Source organism: Gavialis gangeticus, unplaced genomic scaffold (assembly GCF_001723915.1).
Source record: "Gavialis gangeticus isolate Ggan-Ray unplaced genomic scaffold, GavGan_comp1, whole genome shotgun sequence".
In the NCBI taxonomy this organism is placed as follows: Eukaryota; Metazoa; Chordata; order Crocodylia; family Gavialidae; genus Gavialis; species Gavialis gangeticus.
In genome coordinates, this window is record NW_017729031.1 from 82,473,024 (window position 1) to 82,485,420 (window position 12,397).

Below are 12,397 nucleotides of genomic sequence, written 5' to 3' on the forward strand. Positions count from 1 at the left end.
TTGTTTTTAGTGCCAGGATGCTGGTGCCGGGCAGAGCAGCCACTAATGTGGCTGGGAGAGCAGGCAAGGGGCGGGGCCTGTTCGATTCAGAGATTCGGCCGAATTGATTCAGGACAGAGATTTGAATCGACGAATCGAATCGCTGTCCCCCAAATTGCCAAAATATGAATCCAAAACAAATACTAGCCGCTTTGCACAGGCCTACTATCCACCTATTTCACCAGCTGACAGAATGGAAAAATAGCGCCAGCAAAGGGAAAATAACTCTTACCAATTAAGCAGAGAGCATCTGGTGAGCTAGTGCATATTCAAGAAAAATGTAAGATGAATGGATCCAGACGTGACCTGAGTAGTAAAGAGTCTTGATTGTGGATCCAGTTTTCCCTTTTGGCCAGCATCTCCCTACTCAGGTCTAGTCTGGGTTAAAACAGGTGGAAATCTTTGCATTGTGGGCAATTAGATAGCATAAGCTTGCCTTGCTGTTTCATGCAAGAAAAGAACAATGGACAACTTTCCAGTGAATAAACCATAGTTAATGTGCATATAAAAGAATAGTACCAGAGGTGCTTGGGATAGCAGAGATCTTCTAATAATGTACAGTCTGAATCCAAATTCTGCCCTTGCAGCTCCACAGTTACCTCACCCTGTAGAGAGTGGGCCGTTCATTTAAATTCATATGAGGCCTCCTCTCTTTGGCTATCAAAATCAATAGCAAAACTCCAATAGACTTTGGTTGGTGCAGGAGCAGGACTCATAAAGTTCAGGAGTCTGAGTCTCTTGTTTAACTTGTACATGCTGTTTGGCTTGGTTACAAAGAGCAAGTTGTCATAAATGTCTGGAAAGATTACAAAAAGTGTTGGCTCTTGTGTTACAGGTAGGATTCATGAATGACGGTAGAATCGTGGCTGCAGACATTCAGGCCTACATTAATGCTGGGTGTACACCAGACGAGTCTGAAATGGTACGTCTTTCCAAACAGGTGGTCACTTCACTGAAGCAGAATTTGTCAGAAGAGGTAATGTTTTTAATTGGACTAGTATAGTTGGGAGAGATAGAAGACAACTTTCAAGCCTCAGCTGTTCTACTTCAGGACTAGGGGAAAAAATCAGCTACTTTCCATGCAAAGTATAACTTAAACAATTGCTTCAACGTGACATAATTATTTAATCATATAATAATCAATAATCAATAATAATAATCATTATTTAATTGTTTTTAGTACGTAGTGAATCTACTCTAGCTAGGGACCCTTCACGGTCTGCAACAGATATATATCTGTGACATGGATCTTTGTTTTGAGGGACAACCGAGGAGGTTGTCTGCTGCCCATCATAAGGGCTTACAAATTTCATATTTACGATTGCAATGGAGCATGCCCATGTTGATTAGATAACTGCCTGGCTTAGAGCAGGATGATGCTCATTCAAAAGGAAAAAAAGCTGTTTTAACAGGAATTTTCTTTCTTGCTACAGGTAATAGAGTTTATTGTATTAAAAATGGATAATGCTTACAAAATCCCCAATTTCCGAGTCAGAGGCCGCGCCTGCAAAACACATTTGCCCTCAAATACTGCCTTCCGGGGATTTGGCTTCCCACAGTCAGGACTGTTTGCAGAAACCTGGGTTACAGCCGTGGCAACCCAAACTGGTTTACCACCCGAGAAGGTAAAGAGGTTGAAGTTAACAAATAAAATGAGTCAAAATAGAGGCCTTGCTCTCACTGAAGTAAATGGCCAAATCCATGGGGAAAAGAGACGCTGACCTAATCTTTATCAAGCTTTTTATACTGTAATAGGTTCATATAGAGCCAGATCCTACCACCTTTGCTCATGCAGCTTATTCTTGAACTACTATATTTACCCAAATCCAAGATAACTTCAAATTTAAGATGACCTCCCCAATAATTCGATTCTATACATGGACAGTTTATAAGTTTGCTATAAATTTCCATGTGTAGAATCTAACTATTGTAGGGTTGTCTTTTAAATCCATCCCCCCAGTGCTACAGTAGGGAATGCAACAGTTGAGGGGCAAGCAGCCTGATCCCTACCCCTTGTCTCCTGTCCCCATCACTTATTTGCCCTGGTGCCGCCCCCCCACATGATGTCTGCAACCCCTGCTGCCTGTCCCCCTCCCCATGATGTCTGTGCCTGCTGCCACCAAGTCCCCCACCTGCCCCCATGTTTTCCCTGAAGCTTCTGCCCCATCTGCTGCCTGCCCTCCCCCCCACAACCTTTGCCCCACAGCTGCTTACCATCAGTCACGGCTCCAGCCCCATTCCACCCTGGGACACAGAGCGCAGGGTAGCTCTGGCCATGGCCCAGCTATGCAGCAGTAGTTGCAGCCACAGCAGCTCTGGCCCTGGGATGCTGGAGCTGCTGCCACCACCACTGTTGCTGTATGGCCAGGCTGGGGTCAGAACTACCATGTGCTCCATGCCCAGAGCCACAAATGACAATAAGCAGCGTGGGGCAGGTGGAGGGAAGAAGGCATCAGGGGGCCAGAGGCTATGGGGATAGGCAGAGGGGGCAGAGGTAGGAGGGGACTGGCAAAGGAGGGGCAGGCAGCTGCTGCGGCTCTGACTCTGGCCCCAAGCCCCTCTCCTTGTGCTTGAATCCAAGATGAGGGGCTTTTTTTCCCCATGTTGAATATGGGGAAAAAATCCTAATGTTGGATTTAAATAAATGTGGTAGCCCCACTGCAACGTCCAAGAAGCAAGGCTTTCTTCATACTGAATAATACTTATTCATTTGAATAGTGCCACACAGGGAAATGTGTACTGCTTGATGTAGCTGACAGAATCAGGTCCTTTCATTGTGAGTTTTTCAGACCGGGGAATCAGTAATATGCTATGAAAATCTTTGCGCTAGATAGATAATTAGGATCTTCTTATTTGACTCCTTTTCCAGGTTCGGGACATGAACATGTATGAAGGAGTTAATGTAACTCCTTTCAAAGAGCAGTTTGATGCAACAAACCTGAGGAAATGTTGGACAGAATGTTTGGAGAAGTCTGAATACTACAGCAGGAAAACAGCAGCGGAAGAATTCAACAAGCAAAATTACTGGAAAAAGAAAGGGATTGCTATTATTCCCATGAAGTTCACAGCTGGATTTAATAAGACGTTTTACCATCAGGTAAGCTTTAGGAATGTTGCCATAAAACATCCGAAAGCTCCAACAGTCTAACAAAACCCAGGCAGCATAGCTCTCCAGGACACAAAGGACAAAGGTAGAAAGAAGGGAGATAGAGAGCGAGAGACCTGGATTTCTAATGTGATATACTCAAGTCTCAACTGCTCAGTCATCTGTCCTTTCAGGATGACTATGCAAGATCCGTGTGCATGGCTGTCCTCTCAGTAAGTGCCAGCATAACCCCTGATTCACACTAATCCCCCCAGACCTAGAAGAGAACTCCATTTCTTGATTTTTCCAGTACTTTCTACCCAAAACCTGTGTGTCATGCCCTCCTCTATTGTCTCGTTCACATAGAAGATAATCATTACTACTTTACCTCAAGCAGCAATGGCCTGTGTTAGGGGCCACATGGTTCAAACCCTATGAATAGCCCTATATGGTTCTGTAGAGGTGCACATGCTGGAATTTCATTTCTTTCAGTTTTGATCTATTCAATTCAGATGGTGACAACTCTTTTATTTTTGTTTAATGTTAAAAAATAACACAAAAATTATATTCTGTGAGTTATGGAACAAGGCACCATAAAACCCGAGATTCACACTTCAGACATTTCCTCCACATTTTGATTGCATGTGTCACGTGTTAGCAAGTTTGTAGATTGATAGCTAAGAGAGAGAGTCAAACACTTCACCCAACAATATTCTACAGTAGAATTCAGACTGGGAGTTATACACACACAAGTGGGTATTTATTCCTGTGCAGAGGGTCAGTGGGCCAAGCACCAAGTCCTACCTAAGCGCTCAAAGTAATGCCCAAATAGGACTTAAATATATATTGGCCTTTTGCCAGGTTTCTCCACAAGGATGAGTTTCAATCCTAAAGGGAAACCCCTCAGGAGAATGGTAACTTTATTCCTCTTTACCCTTACTTTGTAGTTTACTGTTGGCAAGTCACAGGAAAGACAGGGGAAGGAGATAAGCCTCTCCAGAGATGTAAGACGTTGGCATTTATTCTATTTAACTCAGCTAAGGTTCTTCTTTAAAGTCAGTGGGTGAGTCCCCTGAGTAAGAACTTCAGGATTTGGTCCCTGAACGGCGAACACATTCAGCTCCAGAAGGAAAAACTACGGGAGATGTTATGGTGTCCCATGGTCATTAGATTTCATAGTTCTGTCCCAGTCTCAGCCCTGCAGAAGTAGATGTAAATCCTTTTTCTTCAGCAGTGTGTTTAATTCTCAAGTACAGCCTCTTGTTCTACCATCCGTATAAAGAGCTTTCATAGGATTATTGTCACGGAGAGATTGTTTTTCCCAATGTGTAATGCTAAATGGAAGTTTATCACATCTTTTCAAATTTGCTTCTTGCCTTTCTGCCCGTTTTATGATCTCTACCCCTGTGGAATCTGAAAAATGACATGAATGTGCTAGAATAAGAATAGACAAATTGGGGTTCCCAGTCCATTCACTTGGCAGCATATAGGAAGGCAAGGTTCTCTGAGTAGATGTGATATCTTTTATTAGACCAACTGAGTAGTTGGGAAAAAGTTCTTAGCAAGCTTTCAGATGCAGTCACCCTTCTTCAGGCATAGGGAGTCTCTGCTGTTCTGAGACTCCAAGAAATGGGAGAAGCTAAAAGTGTGACAGGATGTCAGTGAGAATGTAAGTACAGTAAAATCCCTGTTTTCTAGCATACCCTATTAACTGGCACTGTGCCGCTGCTGCTGTGCCACTGCCATCCACCACTCTGTGCCGCCACGTGCAACCACCCCACACTTCCACCATGCTACCACCATCAACCGGCCTGCACCGCCGCCATGTGCAAGCTTCATGCAACCCACACCATTTGCAAGCTCCACCCTGCACCATCCCCCCAGTGGCTCCAGTATTTTTAGATAACTGGCATTTTTATATTACCAGCACCTGGCATTCCCCACTCATGCTGGATAACAAAGATTTTACTGTAGGCAGAAATTAGAAAGGCAAAAGGTAAAGCAGAGAGCAAGAGCAGAGAGGGGTGGGGGGAAAGAAAAGGAAAAATGGCTAAAGGGAGACATTACAGTGATAAAATACAAGGTGGAAAAGAGGCTGTCAGTGAAAAAGAACATAGTTGGAGATCAGGAAAACAGGAATGAGAGAATCTAAAAGTGTGAGAGGATGTAGTGAAAGCATAAACAGGTAGAAAGGAGAAACAAAAGGTAAAGCGGGGGGGGAGGCCAAATGGAAACATTACAGATATAATAATAAAGGATAAGAAAGAGGCTTTCAATAAAGAAGGAAATAGTAAGAAATCAGGGAGACAAAGGGCAGAAAAGGAGGGGAGGAAAGGTAGGGGAAAAGAAGCGTATGAAACTTATTGAGGATCGAGCATGCAGAAGCAGCTGTCATTTGCCTATCAAGAATGAACACACAGTGACCAGAGTCACATCAGTTTGTAGCAAATCTGTGTGCTGCAGACGACAGACTCAATCACAACATAAATCATGGGGAAACTTGCACACTAACTCTCACTCTCTCACAGCAAGTTAGGACTAGTATCTGTATCCTCTGCCCCTTGCGGCTGCACGACTGTGCCGCTGGCAGCAGGAGTGCGCTGGTGGCAGCAGAAGCCCGGCAGCGGTGAACGGGGAGCTCCTGCAGACACCACTGGCACTGTCAGCAGCTGGGGGTTGGGGGTGGTGAGCGCTGACCACAGGACAGCGACCACCCACAGGCGCTGCTGGTGGCAGCGGCCACAAGCGATCACGGTGCTGAGCAGTGCACCCATATGCACCCCCCTACATGTCACCCCTGCTCTGAATTCAAAACAGAGGCACTTAAGACTTTATCTAAAGAACTTCTGTAACTAGTTCTTTAGGTGGTTTATTCTTTTTTTTTTGGGCCAGCCAAGAGAAGGCAACATCATTCGCTTATAAAAAACCCCCAAAGTAAAAGAAGTACGTTTACATTGCCTGACGCGCACAAGGACTGGCAATCCAGCATCAAACACTGCCATCTCATGTTCTTACTGGGGCAAGGAGGGAGCAGTACCTGATTCTAATCATGTCACCACAAGAAACTGGATAACATGACCCATTCACCCAATCTCACAGGAAAAAGAAAATAACTGCTTGTTGAAATTAATTGTTGCAATACTCGCGGAACTCCAGTTCACAACAAGCAACCTAACTAGACAGCCCCTCTTCCCAAATTGCTAACTGCCAAAGAAGATTTCTTATGTCAGGTATCTAACACGCACCCCTAACCCACCTCTGAATTAATAATATGCTGATTTCTGTACTCTCAGGGGTACAAAACTGGCCCCTTTCTTTCTCCTTTTGGTACATTTAACATCAGCCTTAATGGATTAAGACGATTCAACCAGTTTCTGTTACCTTTCTTTAGGCTGCAGCTCTGGTGCATATCTATACAGATGGGTCAGTGCTGGTGACTCATGGTGGAGTTGAATTGGGACAAGGAATTCACACCAAGATGCTACAGGTAGGACAGGAATTAACCATTTGACTGTAGACAGAACAAAAACCAGAAAAATATTCATGCCATGGCATCAGCTGAGAAGCTGAGGTCCTGTATGGAAAATCTAGGGACAGCCATGGTAGTGGGGAATCTGAGGCTGAAGGGAGTACTGTGTCACTGCTCCTGATTTACCCAAGAGACCAAATTTCAGGAGTGGGGTAAAGATTTGTCTAGAAACTAGCTCACAATCTATATATTCTTTTGAGAACTCAGGGGAGCTGAGCCTATTAAAAAATGGAGGTACCTGCATCACTGCTATGAATGTTTCTAAGGTCCAAGTGCCTGTGGGATTAATTTCTTTAGTGTAACAAACATATCTAACATCAGTCCCTTGATTCTGCATGTTATGCGAATATTATAAACACTAAGAATTATGGAGTTGCCATGTTTATATGGCATATAAATAATTTGGGAACTTCCATGTGGCAAACATGAGAAGTATGACTACCAGAATGTGGTGCAGCATTGTACACTGGGCATATAAACAACTTAACGTGTGTGTGTGTGTGTGTGTGTGTGTGTGTGTGTGTGTGTGTGTGTGTGTGTGTGTGTGTGTGTGTGTGTACAAATGGCAACACTTTTCACTGTATTTACTCAAATCTAAGATAACCTTGAATTTAAGGAGGCCCCCCAGTAGTTAGATTATATATATGGAAAATGTATAAATGTGTTATAATTTTCCAGATATAGAATCTAATTACTGGAAGGTTGTCTTAAATTTGTACCCCGGCACTGCTACAGCAAGGGAAATAGTGACTGGGGTGTCAGGTGGTCCACTCGCCCTCTACCACTCCCACTTCTTCCCCTGCAGCTTTCCTGCCCCCTTACCAGTGGCAGGCCCCAACCCCAGCTTCCTAGCACCTCTGCCCCTCTCCCCCACTCCCCATGATCTTTGTCCCTTCCCCCTCCTCTCTGCAGTCTGTGCCTCTCCCTGCCACTCCCCCTATCAGCTGGAGCACAGCATGAGGAAGCACAGCCCTTGCTGAGCCATGCATCAGGGTGAGAGCCGCTGATTGGCTGGGCAGGACACAGTGTCCATGTGCTACATGCCTGGAGGAAACCTGGTCCCAGCCAGAGCGGAGCTATGCCTGACAGTAAGGTGGGGGAAAGGGCCGGAGGAGAAGGAAGAAGCTGCAGAGGGAAGGTTGCAGGGCAAGAGGCTGCTGTGAGTCTGACTGTGGCCTGACCTGGGCTCAGGGTCAGTCAGAGCCACAATGGCCACCTGCCCCGACCCTTACTTTGTGCACGAATCTAAGATAAGGGTCCTTTCCTCCCCATGCTGACAGGGGGGAGATTCGTCTTAGATTCACATAAACATTATATATTGTCTTGACTTCTGCCAATTCTGTACACCTCTGAGGGACCAGATGCCTTTTTGTTTATTTCCCGTACAGGTTGCCAGCCGTGAATTAAAGGTACCACTGTCATACATACACTTGTGTGAAACAAGTACAACAACTGTACCTAACGCATTAATCACAGCAGGATCAGTTGGATCAGAAACCAATGGAAAAGCAGTCCAGGTCACATTTATTATGAATAATCATTGTTGTTGTTTCTTTCAAATAACTAATATTGCTCTGAGTGTTTACACCTCTTCCACATATATCTTGTTTTTACTTACACTGCCGCAAACAAGGTATGCATCATGCAGATCTAGTGGTGTTCAATCCAGTGTACAAAAAACAAAAACAAGAGCCAGGCTCTCTATCTTCTCTTTGGAGATGGTTTCAGTTGTACAGTGGTGTGAATATAGCTCAGTTACACCAGAGCAGATGCCACTACTGGTCCCTGGTAAGTGCTGCCTTTGTGCTGTCCAGCTGGAAGGCAAGAAAGGTGGGATTAGATGTTCAGGGGGAGGAGCAGAAAGATCATCATCAGAATGAATCTCTCTCACAAATCAGAGCTCACTGTTGCTGGATTCATCCCCTTGGCTCTATTCATTGTTCTCTATTTGTCTCCTCCCCAGGATGCTTGTCAGATTCTTCGGAAGCGCCTGGAACCCATCGTTCAGAAGAATCCTGAAGGCAAATGGGAGGACTGGGTTAGTGCTGCTTGTTTATCTTCCTACAGGCCTGATAACTCCATGGATGAACCAGTGGTATTTAGCCCCAGCCCAGTGTGGAACTGCAGTGCCCCGGGGCACCGTGGGTAGGGGTTGTGCCTCCGTAGGGGCTGCACAAGCTGATCCCCCAGCAGGACTGGCCAGGTCTTGAAACTGTTTTTGTGTGAGGTGTCCTTGTGCCATTTCTTACATACCCAGGGTGGGTCCAGGGCTAGACAGGTCCACTGTTGGACAGGGATGGATGCTGGACTGTCATCTGACTCCAGCAACATGGATGCATCAGCTGTTCAGTACTTATCAGAAATACCTTCTGGAGAAGGAGGCGATACAACATTATTGGAAAGGAAGTGGTGGCATCTGAGACAGCCTTTCTGCATAGGCATAACCCTGTGAAAATTGTTCTGTTCCAGGCAGCAAAAATAAAACACTTGTTAATAGATATATTGTTATATGCTGATGGCTCCTAAACGCTCCAATGCTGTTATCATCCACATGGATTCAGAGCATTTTGAACCCTGCCGCCATCATTCTGTTCACTGCCAAAGGCAGGCCTCACTAGTGAGCTATCATCCAAAGTACTTTTCCCCTTTGGGTAGCCTTCGCTAGTTAAGTCTGGGCAAGGTATTGGTTTTTCTCTCCATAATTCTTGATGGTGCTATGGATGCATCTGCCTCAGCTTCCATTACACCATGTGTGATGAGCTTTCTCCCTTCCTGCAATGACTCCCGGTATATCACTACATTAGTTTTGTCATAGGGTTTGAGGCATCTCTAAGTTGTTTTTCACCTGCCTTTCCATGCCGGTTAACTTCATCAGCTTTATTTTCTTCAGCAAGTGCCAAGTATTTGCCCCATGTATCAGTGCTCACTGAACACAAATGCCTATAAAATCCCACTTCTCTCTCTGTGGAAAGGTAATTGGTTCTTCATACTTGTTCAGGCTCTAAAATATTACTAAGAATAGCTGGGAAATTATTTATATTGCAGAAATGCCTAGAATTCCTCATCCTGCTGGGTGCTGTACAATCATAGAAAAGAGGCAGTGCATACCTGACAGGACTTGCAAGCTAAAGAATGCATATTCAGAGAGGTTTCTTCATCTTATCTCCTTGGTTTGAAATAGATCATAGTTTCATAATTTCTAGGGTCGAAAGGGACCTGAGTAGATCATCTAGTCTGACCCCCTGCCATGGCAGGAAAGAGCACTGGGGTCAAACGACCCCAGCAAGGTGTACATCTAACCTCCTCTTAAAGACCCCGAGGGTAGGAGCCAGCACCACTTCTCTTGGAAGCTGGTTCCAGAATTGGTTCATAATGCACCAATGCATTTTAATCCGTGAATTAGCCATGATGTTGAAATCAATAGGATTATTTTGTATCATGTGTACATTTTGTAAAATGTGTAAATATTTCCAATTCTTTTCTGCAGAAAAGCAAGAAGTGCAGTAAAGCCAGCCTGTGATCTAGTTGGGGGGTGCAGAGAAATGGGAGCAAACAGTTCCTGGGTTCTCTTGCTCTGACTCCCTTTGGCTGCCTATACATGTGCTTGGAGATGGGTTGGGTGTCTTTTAATTAGAGCAGTGCTCAGGCCGCCACTCTAATTAAAACACCATAATGTCACGTGTAGTAAGCCCCTGTGTGTTTAAAAATGGCCATGGGATGCTTTATCTAAACTTGTTCGGCAAGGTTTATCTAAAGCACCCCATGGCCATTTTAAAATGTGTGGGGGCTTAATACACATGATGCAAAAATTAGAATGCAAAGCAGACAGCAGATTAATCAAATCTGCTCCAACATGTTCTAATTAGAACGTGAAGCAGCACGTGTCTAGGCACCCTCTGTGACCATAGCAGGTCAGTTAGGCCTGATGTGTATTAGAAGCCCTGCACATCTGTAACTATGCTGAACTACAATTGACCTATTTATGCCAAGGCAGACAATGACTGCCAGTCTAGGGAAACCAACCGTGATGCCTCTTGGGCAGCTGTCTTGTGTCATTCCTCAGCTGCAGAAGGAATGGGAAGGTTTTAGCTTTCGGCTCCCTGACTTGTTTGTTCTTATTGTTTTCATATAAAAAAAATCATTTGCTTCTCAGAAATGCTTATTTGTATGATAATAAATATGTCCATTGCAGATTAAGGAAGCTTTCCAGGAAAGCATCAGTCTCTCGGCTACTGGCTATTTCAAGTAAGGAACGCTCCCCAGTCTGCCTGAAATTCCTGGCATCAAGGATCACAGTTATGGGCCCAGATTATGGGACCAGCAAAGATGAAATTCTCCCCATGTACCCTCTCTAATCCTTTTCCTGTCTCCTTTTCCTCCTATGCTGAATGCTAAATTCTGGACACAGTACAGAGCCCAGTAAAGAAGCTGTCTGCTGGGGAAATTAGACTCCAGTACAGGAAAGGTGTCTCCCTCTGAGACATACTAAGTAGCTGCTACTGCCATGTGAGGTGTTTGTGTGGGTTCATGTACTTTTTCCAGCCTCCCATCTCTGCCACAATTGGGCACAGGGACCCTACAAGGAGCTGTGCTCTGTGGCACCCATAAGTCTTTGCCTCCACACAGGCTCCTGCCCTCTGTCCCCCTCCCCCTTCTGCTGCCATGGACAACAGACAACAGCAATACAACATTCGGGGTCTTCTTCACCTGGGGAAATACTGTGAAAATAGACAACTGCCAGCAGATCATTAACCAATTGCTGTTATGTGATTTACATGGCAATGTGCTGTCTTGTAAGAAGGGAGGAGGTAATATATCTAGAATGTTATTGTTCACTCAGTCTGAAGGATGGTCTTGTTTCCACCAGAGGCTACATTACATATATGAACTGGGAAAAGGGGGAAGGCCACGCTTTTCCATATTTTATTTTTGGAGTTGCTTGTTCTGAAGTTGAGATTGACTGTCTGACAGGAGACCACCAGGTAAGTAGCAAATGTTCCTTTGTGAACTTAAGTACAAATGGGTTAGCCTCCCCCAGTGTTTCACTCATTTTGATGATTTTTCCCCTTGCTTTCTTTGCTAAGGCAGAAGAAATGGTGTTTGCTAAATGTTCTCTGGAAACTGCCAAGCAATGTTAAATGGCTTAGTCCTCCTTGGTCTAATTTGTTCATAGAATCATAGAAAATGAGGCCTAGAAGGGACCTCAGGAGGCCATCTAGAATCATAGAATCATAGAATCACTGAGTGGGAAGGGACCTACACAGATCATCTAGTGCGACCCCTTGCCATGGGCAGGAAGGAGCACTGGGGGTGGCAGGGGTCATAAGACCCCAGCCAGGTGCCTATCCAGTCTCCTCTTGAAGATCTCTAGGGAAGGAGTAAACTTCTACTATGCTACCATATTTTTCTCACATACAACATACCATTGAATAAGATATGCATCTTTTTTTTGAAAGGCAGAATGAAGAAAAAAAAAGATGTTTCCTTTTAAAAAATAACTGAGTAGCAGTAGCTAGGGAGCTGAACCTGAATCTGCTCATTGTCCTGCATCTGTCACATGTACATTTTATTTTTACTTTTGCCCAGTAAGTGTCAGAAATTGCTCTTATTGTATTTCCCACATATAATACACACACCAATTTCCGGTAGATTTTGTGTGCGTGTGTGTGACAAGTACATCTCGCTGGATCCTTTCTATTGGTGGCTCCGCTTTCCTGCCTTGGGCTAACCCCCTGCTTACTTTC

At 44.7% G+C, this 12,397-nt stretch overlaps 1 protein-coding gene across 1 annotated transcript in view; it reads left to right on the plus strand.

Moving 5' to 3' along the window:
• Nucleotides 1-12,397, plus strand: part of LOC109301892 (aldehyde oxidase 3-like) — a gene marked incomplete at its 5' end in the record, with an annotated part of 53,838 nt that overhangs the window by 21,475 nt on the left and 19,966 nt on the right. Inside the window, 8 exons of the mRNA XM_019523192.1 lie at nt 875-961; nt 1,473-1,664; nt 2,909-3,136; nt 6,516-6,611; nt 8,042-8,170; nt 8,617-8,691; nt 10,846-10,898; nt 11,521-11,635. Of these exons, the coding sequence (XP_019378737.1) occupies nt 875-961; nt 1,473-1,664; nt 2,909-3,136; nt 6,516-6,611; nt 8,042-8,170; nt 8,617-8,691; nt 10,846-10,898; nt 11,521-11,635 (975 nt within the window). The remainder of the gene's footprint in view (nt 1-874; nt 962-1,472; nt 1,665-2,908; nt 3,137-6,515; nt 6,612-8,041; nt 8,171-8,616; nt 8,692-10,845; nt 10,899-11,520; nt 11,636-12,397) is intronic.